General features: G+C 39.8%; 1 protein-coding gene across 4 annotated transcripts in view; it reads right to left on the bottom strand.

Annotated features, from left to right (window-relative positions):
* The window catches only part of CSNK1E (casein kinase 1 epsilon), a 57,691-nt gene extending 45,323 nt beyond the window's left edge, over window positions 1-12,368 (bottom strand). The window contains exons 1-3 of one of the 4 annotated variants that reach the window (XM_070756146.1): window positions 11,884-11,925; window positions 8,221-8,354; window positions 7,409-7,496 (exon numbers count right to left, since the gene is read on the bottom strand). In XM_070756146.1, coding sequence (XP_070612247.1) covers window positions 7,409-7,484 — 76 coding nt within the window. In that variant the 5' untranslated portion in view covers window positions 7,485-7,496; window positions 8,221-8,354; window positions 11,884-11,925. Of the gene's footprint in view, window positions 1-7,408; window positions 7,497-8,220; window positions 8,355-10,705; window positions 11,029-11,883; window positions 11,940-12,036 lie in introns of those variants that run through there. The other 3 variants (XM_070756144.1, XM_070756145.1, XM_070756147.1) reach the window with 3 other exon arrangements.
* Between the last annotated feature and the right edge of the window lie 205 nt (window positions 12,369-12,573).

The raw sequence follows: 12,573 nt of genomic DNA, 5'->3' as shown, positions 1-12,573 counted from the left end.
GAACTCAACGTACTTGAACAAGTCCATTCAAGTATCCTTTTCATCTTTCTATTAGCTTGCATTGCCTCACCCCAAGCTTCATCCCTCCTGTTCTATCCCAGACCTGTGGTTCTTCATTCAGACATGCAAAGCAGCATCTTTGGTGCACAGTATTCACAGACCTCAATCTGCTTTCTCAACCAAAATCTGCATTGTGCCATTTAAGGCAGGTAAATGTTTCAGAATATATACTGTCTTATATAAGGCAGGTAAGGGGCTTTCAGCATGACATGTACCACCACCATGCAGTAGCTTGAGATACATTAGAAACCGGTCCTGTTTAAAAGATGCAAATGTTACTGAGTTTTTGGTTAGTGATCTGAGATCTGATTTAAAAAAAAAAAGTCCTATCCTTTCTTTCTTTCTTTCTCTTTCTTCTTTATTTATTTATTTGAGTTGAAAGAGACATAGAAACATAGAAGAGTGACGGCAGAAAAAAAACCTCATGGTCCATCTAGTCTGCCCTTTTACTATTTCCTGTATTTTATCTTACAATGGATATATGTTTATCCCAGGCATGTTTAAATTCAGTTACTGTGGATTTACCAACCACGTCTGCTGGAAGTTTGTTCCAAGGATCTACTACTCTTTCAGTAAAATAATATTTTCTCATGTTGCTTTTGATCTTTCCCCCAACTAACTTCTGATTGTGTCCCCTTGTTCTTGTGTTCACTTTCCTATTAAAAACACTTCCCTCCTGAACCTTATTTAACCCTTTAACATATTTAAATGTTTCAGTCATGTCCCCCCTTTTCCTTCTGTCCTCCAGACTATACAGATTGAGTTCATTAAGTCTTTCCTGATACGTTTTATGCTTAAGACCTTCCACCATTCTTGTAGCCCGTCTTTGGGCCTGTTCAATTTTGTCAATATCTTTTTGTAGGTGAGGTCTCCAGAACTTTGCAGGTCATCAAGTCCAACCCCCTGCTTAAGCAGGAAATCCTACAGCACCCCAGCCAAATGACAGTCCAATCTCCTCTTGAAAATGTCCAAAGTTGGAGAATTCACAACCTCCGCAGGCAGGCTGTTCCAGTGGTTGATAGCTCTGACCGTCAGGAAGTTCTTCCTTATTTCTAGGTTGAATCTCTCCTTGGTCAGCTATCATTTATCCCATCTCATTCTAGTGTGTGTCGGCCGCTTGCTCCAGAACCCGTTTGTTTCAAATATATGCGTAGCCGACCGGTCCTTGTAAATGTTGAGGTTTGGCAATGTTATAGAAAAGATCATGTCACCAGTGTAAGTAAAAATGGCCTGATTCACCCCTGCAGAAATGAGGATGCCCAGGCAAGTTAGCAGACACACGAACATTTACTAGTGTTCCACAACAGAGCCCTGACATTTCTCCTTCTCCATCCCTTCCCCCACTGTCATTCTTTGTTACTGAAGGGCGAATGGAAGGGAGGGCTAGAACAGATGGGTGAAGTCAGTCATGGGGGCAGAATTAACAGGCCAAGAAACAAAGGGGATGGATCCTGGGCTTGAAGAAGGTACAAGCAACCAGGAACTTTCCAAGCAAATATCACCTGCAGGCCTTGCTAAGCTGACTTTGACTCACTGTCTGTTTTTTTTTAAAAAAAGAACTACAGCTTAGTAGAGGAGCAACCTAAGCCTCCATGATGGAGATAGTACAGCAGTACCTCTACGTACGAACTTAATTCGTTCCGTGACCAGGTTCTTAAGTAGAAAAGTTTGTAAGAAGAAGCAATTTTTCCCATAGGAATCAATGTAAAAGCAAATAATGCATGCGATTGGGGAAATCACAGGGAATGCGGAAGCCCTGTTTCCTCCCAGGAGATTCCTAGAGGCCTCACAGAGGCTTCTCCCTGCCTTTTCCGGCCCTGTTTCCTCCCAGGAGATTCCTAGAGGCCCCATGGAGGCTTCTCCCTGCCTTTTACGGTTACAGTTTCGGAGGCTCGGGTGAATGATTCTTGAGAAGAGGCAAAAAAATCTTGAACACCTGGTTGTTATTTAGAAAAGTTCGTAAGTAGAGGCGTTCTTAGGTAGAGGTACAGAATTAAACCAACTCCTATTAAATTCTTCCTTTGATCCAGCACTGCTTTTTTCCATGCTGCCTCGGATTCTGTTGTGAGAACTATATCCCCAACACCACCTCCTCAGCCGTATTAGTCCACCAGTACTGCTCAGATGAGCCTAAAACCAAACAGACTTCGCTGCTGAAAGCAAAGGATCCACATTCCAGACATTTGTTTACAAAAGCCATTCAACAATGGAATCACAGAATTCAAGGGAGACTTAGGAGATGTCCAGTCCAATGGAGGCCGCTCTCATCAATCCACTTGTCCAGGATGTTTCCACTGGCACTCTTCCCCAGCAAGAGATATGACCCAGATTGACTCACATGAATCAGAATCAGAGATCCAGATTGGAATACCGAGAACACGAGCTAAACAATACAATTATCCAGATTGTACAGATGCTAATCAGCAAAATATCTGACTCTTTCCCACCTTTCAAAAAAAGTTGCAGTGGTACATTTACGTTATGGTACATCTAAGCATTTATTTCAGGAAATATATTTGAGAGGTCACATTGCCGTACAAAGAAACGCGAAATTAGAAGAGCAGAAAACATGTTGTTCAATTATCTCATAATCAGATCAGGATGAAGCAATTACTGGGTGAATCTGGATGAGTCTGGATCTTGGGAAAATTAAAACTTGTCTACTCAAACATTGATGTCTGAAGCTTTCCAGAACTCACTGTTCCTCGGGAAACCAGTAGCCTTTACATCCTTCAAACCTACAATAGGATAACTGAATGTGATTCTGAAATAAATCAAACCAAAGACCTAAATAAAGCAGATTTGTCTCCACCTCTGCTAACTTATATGGAGACATTCCTGCAGTTTTCTTCGCATGATATGGAAATTGTTTGCCACCGATTTATTCTGAGATGCTCTTTTGAATTCAAACTAGCCAGCACCTAGATTTCCATGTAAATTTTTCTCATTCAATATTAATAAGAAATTTCAGATGTTTAAATAGGAATGTATAATTACCTATCAAAGAAACATAGAAACATAGAAGTCTGACGGCAGAAAAAGACCTCATGGTCCATCTAGTCTGCCCTTATACTATTTTCTGTATTTTATCTTAGGATGGATATATGTTTATCCCAGGCATGTTTAAATTCAGTTACTGTGGATTTATCTACCACATCTGCTGGAAGTTTGTTCCAAGGATCTACTACTCTTTCAGTAAAATAATATTTTCTCATGTTGCTTTTGATCTTTCCCCCAACTAACTTCAGATTGTGTCCCCTTGTTCTTGTGTTCACTTTCCTATTAAAAACACTTCCCTCCTGGACCTTATTTAACCCTTTAATATATTTACATATTTTTCATTTTATAACATGGGTGGGGACATAAAATAATTTCCCAGTTTTGACCAAACCCCAGCTCACACAACTGCACATCCAAAAAGTTCACACTTGAGAATTATGGGAGCTGAAGTCCACTTCATCACACATAAGTAAGCAGCTCTACAAGTTTTATTTTGAATTGGCCAGAGCACTTTAGTTACTGAAATACAAAACTACAGTAAACAAACTAATTGAAAACTATTAGCAACAGCTCTTCAATCTTTGTCTAAATTCAGCTTCTTACCCTGAAATGAGATATGTACCACTACTCTTGATTCCTGCACAGTCTAGTATACCCTTTAGTAAAAATTCAATAAAGCAGCTTCCATAGGATACCTGACACAACTACAGTGGAAACAATAAACATAACCATTGCATTTATTGTCCCAATGGCCAACATCCAGGTTTATATTCTGTATGATATAAACCCTACAACAATAACATGTATTAATTAACATATATGATGAAGCTGAGTTTTTATTTATTTATTTATTAGATTTGTATGCCGCCCCTCTCCGAAGACTCGGGGTGGCTAACAACAACAAAGTAAACAATGTAACAAATGTAATATTAAAAAATAATCTAAAAAACCCCCAATCATACAAACAAGCATACCATGTATAAATTCTATAAGCCTAGGGGGAAGGGAAAAAATTCAATTCCCCCATGCCTGATGACAGAGGTGGGTTTTAAGGAGCTTGCGAAAGGCAAGGAGGGTGGGGGCAACTCTGATATCTGGGGGGAGCTGGTTCCAGAGGATCGGTGCCGCCACAGGGAAGGCTCTTCTTCTGGGTCCCGCCAAATGACATTGTTTAGTCGACGGGACCCGGAGAAGGCCAACTCTGTGGGACCTAACCGGTCGCTGGGATTCGTGCAGCAGAAGGCGGTCCCGGAGATATTCTGGTCCAATGCCAAAAAAAGGCCTGCAAGTCATTTAATTTAATCCTGAAGCCCCAGGTCTGGGCCACAGCCTGTTTGAAACTGGGCCATATGAGCAATGAACAAGAATGTGTACGCATAATCAAAGAAACACAATCATCCTCTACTCATGCGCCCTCTACTCACGCAAGTATAATTTTGCGTGCCAGTGCAAACACCTTCCACTTATGAATGAAACTCCATTGGAACTGTGGGCACACCTGCACCTGCCACTTATATCTCCCCCCTGCACCAGGTCCCCAAGGTGGAAAGGTTGGGAACCGCTGTCTTAAATGACGTTACTACTACCACCACCCCAAGAACTTTGGAAAGAAAACCGTGGAACTATGAGCAGAAAACCATGGTGTCTCGGAAGAAATGAACTGGAATCAGAAGTGTACAAGTATACAAGCAGCCTGACAAACATAGAAATTTCCTCCTGGTAATAAAAACAAACAAAACCTTTGCTAATATCAATAGTATTCGGCCAAGTAGCCACAGACCAAAGCCTGTACTTACTGCTTATTTGATTTAGCAAATTAACAGGCTAATTGGAGGGAAAAAGTACCCAGCAAATTCAAATGTATTTCATTGAAGAAATTTACATAATTTGTGCCAGTTTATATCATCTCTGTGATTATATATTTGTATTAATTATGCAAAGGATGTGAATTGATACGAATAACTTAAACATTAATTACCTGGATTGTTTCAGTGTGAGGAAAGAGTTTGAACTAAAATATGCTAAAATGCTGAATAAGGTTTTACTGTATTCTCACAGTAACTAGAGGAGGTTACAAAAGACACAATTCGTAATCCAATTAGTAATATTTTAAAGTTTTTTAAACTTGTAAAAGTTTGCTATAAAGGCCACTTTAGAATCAGTTTTTACAGTAGGCCAGTGCTGCAGAATCCGTAGTGATGGGACAAACCCAAAGAAAGTTCTAATCCTCATCCATAATTTCCACAGCAATAGGCTTCAATCAAAAATAAGAACAGATTAGCAAAAACTAAACTTGCAAAGAAGGAAGGACACATATTTAATGGCTCACTACTGTACCATAGCCTGGCCAGGGGCAGAAGAAATAAACTGGGCCTTTGAGACAGAAGATAACCTACCTGGTCACAGATTTTTAGACAAATGGAAGTTAGTTTTCTAAAATAAAAAGACAAAGTAATGAAGAAATGGGAAGAAAGTTCAGCAGAGGCATATGTTTGTAACAGGCTCTTCACACATAAAGCTACACCCAACATAGACAAAATATCTCAGTATGTTATATATTGTTTACTGGGTCAGATGTTTTGATTTCCATTAAAATTAATAGAGAAGTATGCATTTTCAGAATCAAAGTATGTCTAAGAGATAGGTTAATGTGCAGACAAAAGGAAACATACTTAACAAAGCCTGTTTTTACTGTTTATCTTGTTTTCTAAAATTTTGTGCAACAGCTTTTTAAAAGCTCTGAGAAACCTAAACAGGAATTACATACAAACTACAAATGTTACAAAATATAACAGGAATTACATATCAATAAAAAGGGAAATCTCAGTGGAGAAGGAAATAACCACAAGTTGCCATACTGAAGAACTTCAAAAAACAGTAAAGGTGAAGAATCTTGTAACAATGCCAGGAAGCATTGCAACATGATATACAGTGTGCCTGGAGGCTGGGAAAGCTGCGTGCAAAGGAGTTTATTGTAGAGGCATCATGTTACTGAACACTCCATAGGTAGCACCCCTACACCCCTAAGACTGCAGCTTCCTTTAACCTGGTACTCTCCAGATATTTTGAATTATAACTCACTTAATCTCTGAAAAGCGTCAACCACCATGCTAATAAAAAATATAGTCTAACACAAGTAGAGAGAACCGTACTTAAAAAACCTTATTAATCTCAGCAGCATAAAGAGTAAAGATTACTCACACTTCAATGAAAGATTCACGTGTTTTTTAAAATGGATGACCAAGATTCTCATATAAGTTATTTAAGGTAAATCCATAATAGTACAAAAGTCCATTTTTTTCATTTCCTTTTCAGACAACACAGTGTAGGAAGTAAGCATACCCTAAATATCCAACTTCCTTCCTCTGGTTCTGTAACATGCTGAGCAAGCAGTCTAAACTACATAAGACAAATAATTTTTTATATCAGCCTGCAAATGGCTATCGGGGTAGCAACCATCAATTCCCAAGTTTACTATACTTTGTTGGCTATACAGTGTTCCCTCGATTTTCGCGGGTTCGAACTTCGTGAAAAGTCTATACCACGGTTTTTCAAAAATATTAATTAAAAAATACTTCTCGGGTTTTTTCCCTATACCACGGTTTTTCCCACCCGATGATGTCATATGTCATCGCCAAACTTTTGTCTGCCTTTAATAAATATTTTTTTTAATAAACTTTAATAAATAAACATGGTGAGTAATAATCTGAATGGTTGCTAAGGGAATGGAAAATTGCAATTTAGAGGTTTAAAGTGTTAAGGGAAGGCTTGTGATACTATTCATAGCCAAATATAGTGTACTTGTGATACTATTCATAGCCAAATATAGTGCACAAATATTGTGCATCTCTACTTCACGGAAATTTGACTTTTGCAGGCGGTCTCGGAACGCATCCCCCGTGAAAAGCGAGGGAACACTGTATGCTAGATGGCATAATCTACAGCTCCTACGGTGAGGCCAAATTTCCCATTTTTGTATCTCATCCCCCTTTTAAAACCCTTACTATAAGCCCTAACACTATTAATAATACATTTTATAAGAAGCAATCAATATTAGCTATCCAGAAAAAATATTATATGTTTATTATTAATAAAGGGGAGTATTCATACCAAGTTATTACAACAAATCAAAATGATTTTACAATTTTAATGCATGTGTACTGTAACTGCTGATATCCTCAGCTGGCAACTGGACACCAGCAAGAACAAGGGTTTTGGTCTGCTATGCTCTTATTTATGTTATGTTAACATAAAATAACTTTTAAAGAGCAGCAGTGTACATTCCATTCTCCAGGATGCCAGAGTTCCTTAGTCTGAGATAACAAGTCTACAGTAACGAGAAACTCACCCAAATAAATATCTCCAAAGGATCCACTACCAATTTTTCGTCCCAACCGATATTTGTTTCCCACTCGAAGCTCCATGATTCAGATGTGCTGGAAATAAAACAAAAGACAAGCAGGGTAAAGTTAGAGGAGTATATACCAAAAATATCCAAGTTCATTCTTAAGACGTCCTCTATAAAAATATTTCAATCCTTGGATAAAGTGCCTTACACTAGGAAACTTTTTGATATAAGATATGTAGACTCACATTTTAGTTCAGCAGTCAACACCCAATCAACAACTTGTGGATAAAAAATAGGAATAAGAGTACAACCCAGTCCCCAAAGTAAGCTTAAATCCAGAGCCATGGTCAGCCACATTATTTTTTTATTGCAGCAAACTTACAGAAATTCATGAAACAGATTTATTGTATTGACGATCATCATGATATTTTCTGGCATAAATTTCAAATAAAAGAGAACGTAATGATTAAGGAGGCTATCCCATTTCAGGAAAACCATTCTAGTATAATACTTCTATTGCAACAGTGACGAGTCCTCCAGAGTTATTCCCAACCATTGGATGAGACCAAGAAGGGATGGGAAATATAGGTATTGGTTCCCCAAAATATGCACATCTTCTACTCTACAATTATTCCTTCCATGCTTGCCCATAAAGAAGTCAAATTACTTCACCACATTTTGCAATCGTTATTTACAACTTAGTTTGGGTCATAAATCCATATGCTTCTATAATTTGACAATAGGCCCATTGCTGATTTTTCCCCCCCCAAGCATACTCATTAACATGAGATCTAGCCAAATCTGAGCCTTACCACCTCTGGTGCATATGGCAGGAGCAATCCCTTTGCATAGGCCTGTACCAAATGGAGTTCTGGAGGCTCCCCAGCAATATTCCCTGTTGGCCACCATCTTGTGCATTCTCCCTGTTCAAGTAACATGGATCTGTCTGAAGGAGGGAAGGAGAGACCATGGCTCCTTTTAGAGGATGATGCCATACAATTAATTTACGCAACACATGTTGATCAATGCATTCTTTGCTCTGGTGGAGTAAGCTGCTTGGAAGGGGCAAATGTTAAGACAAGGAGGTGGTTTTGCTTGACAAACCTAAACATCAAAAAGCATTTTCTCTTCCTCCCCATACAGATTGGTCAATTTTTGACTCATCCAAGTTATATTCCTAAAACTATAATACAATTAACACAAAAACTGGAAAGACCAATACCTAACACAAGTTACTTTGGCAATGTGTGATCTCCAAAGACGAAGAGTTTTCAAGATTTCCCTATCATTATTTCTGAAAGCATGATAAAAAGGAGTCCAGCACTAATCATACTGCAACCCATAACATACGGAAAATCATGGTTCAAGTCACCAGAGGCCCAACTGGCCACCACATTTTTTTCAGCTAGAATGACCATGCATTTTTTTTGGAAAGGCAATAACAATATAGAACAATTATTTGCTTTTGAAAAACAGTATTATATGTTAAGAAAACCGCCAATGAATTAGGAAGGAGCTAAGAGTTCACAAGCATTTCTTACCATGAGTCACAAAGAATCCCAAGTACCTCCCCATATATAGTAGACTTATTTCTAGTAAGGGTGCTTTGGATTGTAATATTAATAAAATATTAGGAAAAGAGTTTCTGAAGGCAGCAAGCACAGTTCATGGGCAAGTCTAAGGCCCAGTAAAAACTAGAAAAAATTGCTCCAACTCCATTCATTAATAGATTGCTTCCAGTCTGAGATTTTTGCTACTATTAGAAGGAGATAAATATATATATCACATGTTTTTGCTGATTTTTAAAAATTAAGGGAGACTAGGATAGCGCTGTTTCGGCCTTGTTCTGGCCTCATCAGCTAGTCATACCCTTATATACATATATATCAGCTATCCATACCCTTATACACACACACACATTATATATTATATATTATATATATATATATATATATATATATATATATATATATATATATATATATATATATGTCAAATGTTTTTTTAGCTGGAATTTTAAAATTAAGGGAGACTAGGATGGTCCCATTTCGGCCTTGTTCTGGCCTCATCAGATATACCAGGGTGATCCGACATAAAAACACACACACACACACACACACACACACACACACACACACACATATATATATATATATATATATATATATATATATATATATATATAAATAAAGTGTGTGTGTGTGTGTATAAGGGTATGGATAGCTGATATATATGTATATATATAATATATTAGGAGATATATATTATATATGTATGTATATACACACACACACACACACATATACATATATTTTCTGTCAGATGTGATACATATACATGTAATACTGTACATACATACATATATGTATATATCTATATGTTTTTTTCAAGGCTGAAATAGATCTATCCCAGTCTCCCTTAATTTTCAAATTCAGCTAAAACATGTTACGCATATATAACAAAAAGGAAGTTCTGTCTGCTTTTTCCAAAATGAACCAGCCAATCTGATGAATTCAATCTTTTCTGGGTTTATCTCTCTCCACCCATCAGCTTAACAAAGCACATACCCTGCATGAATAGATGCTTATAAAATACAATTACTGTACTGTATCTCCTTTTTCCTGTTGCTCTGAAAACTACCTCCAGCACCCACAAACTCATGAATTATATAAATATAAATCATATTACATAAACAATTATTCTACTTTCCCATATACACATAGGCCCCACACATCTCACTCTAGTGCTGAATCCACAGGTAAGCAATCTACCCACACTTTCAAACACTGATTGTAAAATTAAAGTACCTCCATATTAGCCTTGCTTGATTTGCTGGGAGTAAAAAAAACATACAAATAAGAGTACTACAGCCCCAAAATTGGGTGAGAACTAAGTTAATGTATAAATCATGCTACTAAGTTAGAAAGACAGGAGTATGGGAGGCAGTTTCTTCTATAGCTTTAAATATAAATGGAGGAGAAATGATAAATACGATGCCATCTTTTAAAAAAAAAAAAATCTTAATTGGCCAGAACAAAGATCCTCGCTCCTCTTCCCCCCCCCCTCCCATGATAAAAAAAAGGAAGGAGCTAAAGGCAACAAATCAACCTACACAACAAATCCCAGCATCAAAAGGAGGAGTTTAAAAATTGATAAGACCACCTCAACTCGGCTTATAGGCTTGGAATTAAATCATTGTTCATATTATATTGAGATTATATTGAGCTATTAGGGCCAAAATAATTGAAAGGGGGTGAGGGAAGGACAGCAGTCCATGAGAAATAACCCCAAACTTACATTTGCTAGCTGGACTGTATAATCCTATCACAAGGCTCTGGAGCCCCTACTAAGCAGCAACATTAATTTAGAAGAAATGCTGGAGAGGAGAGAGAGAGAAAGAGATAGAGAGGAAATAGAGAGAGAGACAGAGATAGGGAGGAAAATGGAGAGAGAGAGACAGAGAAGGAAAGAGAGAGAGAAAGAGAGAGAAATAGAGAGACAGAGAGAAGAAGATAGAGGGAAATAGAGAGAGACAGAGAAGGAAATAGAGAGAAAGAGAGAGACAGAGAAAAGGAAATAGAGAGACAGAGAAGGAAATAGAGAGAGAGAAAGAGAGAGACCTCTGACAGAGAAAGAGATAGAGGGAAATAGAGAGAGGGGGGAATAGAGAGAGAGAGAGAGACAGAGAAGGAAATAGAGAGAGAGAAAGAGAGAGACCTCTGACAGAGAGAGAAAGAGATAGAGGGAAATAGAGGGGGGAATAGAGAGAGAGAGAGAGAGAGACCTCTGACAGAGAGAGAAAGAGATAGAGGGAAATAGAGAGAGGGGGGAATAGAGAGAGAGAGAGACAGAGAAGGAAATAGAGAGGGGGGGAAGAGAGAGAGAGAGAAAGAAAGAAAGGGAAGCTCCCTTTGCTATCTCCCCCTCCCCAATGCCCAGCCTTGTGTCTGTGCACAAAAGGAAAGGGCTATTTACAATAACATCTCCCCTCACACCGCACGCACACACACACACCCTATTTGCCAAATGCAACACTTTTAGGAACACCAACTCACTGGTTCTCTCCCCCCCTTTAATCCAAAGCACAGACGGGGGGGGGGTGTTTGGCAAAGTGGGGGGGGGAGAAGACACTCCGTTCTCAGCGCTGTCTATTTGGAAATCACCAGCAGAATGGAAGAAAAACAATAGTTCCCCCCTCCCTTTTCCTCCCCCCCCTGGATCACGATGGCGAAATCAAGTCCCCCCCCCTCCCCACTCCAATCAACTGAGAAGGGGTAAAAAAGGCTTGGGTCTCTTTCTAATCTATGGGAAGGGGCAGGCGAGAGAGAAAGAGAAGGGAGAACCCATCCTGAAAATTCAGGCGCGGGAGGGGGGGTTGTTTGCCTACGATCCTTTGTCTCCATCCCCAAAACCCGAAAACAAAACAAACATCTCTCCCCCCCCCCACTCCCCGCATTAAAGTCGCCCAGACTCACCTCCCGACGGCAGCACCGCTGTTAAGCGTCGTTCCCCTCCCCCGCCTAATCCCTCCTCCTCTCTTTAAAAAAAAAAACACAAAGAAGAGGTGGGGGCCGCCTTTCCCCTCGGATTTGCACCCCGAAACTCGCCCGGAGCCCCCCAATACTTACCCCGCCTTGAAGGAGCCTCCCTGCCGCTGCTGCTCCCGGGGCTGTCAGGGGAGAGGGAAAGCCGGGGAGGGAGGATGACGGAGGATTGGGAAGGGAGGCTGGTCGCCGTAGCCAGCGCTGCGCCGCCGCCGCCGCTGCCGCTGCTGCTCCCGCCGCTTCCTCTTTCTCCGTGCTCTGCCTGCTCAACCGCCTCCCTCCTTCCTTCCCCTTCGGCCTCTCTCTCTCTCTCTCCTCTCTCTCTCTCTCTCTCGCGCCCAGTGTACAGCCGGAGCGCTCGCTCATTGAGTTTCCATTGAATCTCACGGCCAAACCCACTGATGTCATCCTACAGAGCCTTTGGGCCCTCCCCTCAGAAATTTAAAGGGCCAGCGTCTTGTTTTTTGTTCTTTGCCTCTTCCTTGTCGACACAGCCCGATTAATAGCGCTCGGCGGTAAAAAGGAAAAAAAAAGAAAAAGACAAACCGCCGCTGGAAGCCGAACCCGCTCCTTTGCATCGTTACACACATGCACACAAAGTTTGCTTAACCAACGCTTGCA

This window comes from Erythrolamprus reginae, chromosome 6 (assembly GCF_031021105.1).
Source record: "Erythrolamprus reginae isolate rEryReg1 chromosome 6, rEryReg1.hap1, whole genome shotgun sequence".
Taxonomy (NCBI): domain Eukaryota; kingdom Metazoa; phylum Chordata; class Lepidosauria; order Squamata; family Dipsadidae; genus Erythrolamprus; species Erythrolamprus reginae.
This window is presented reverse-complemented; position numbering and strand designations above follow the sequence as displayed.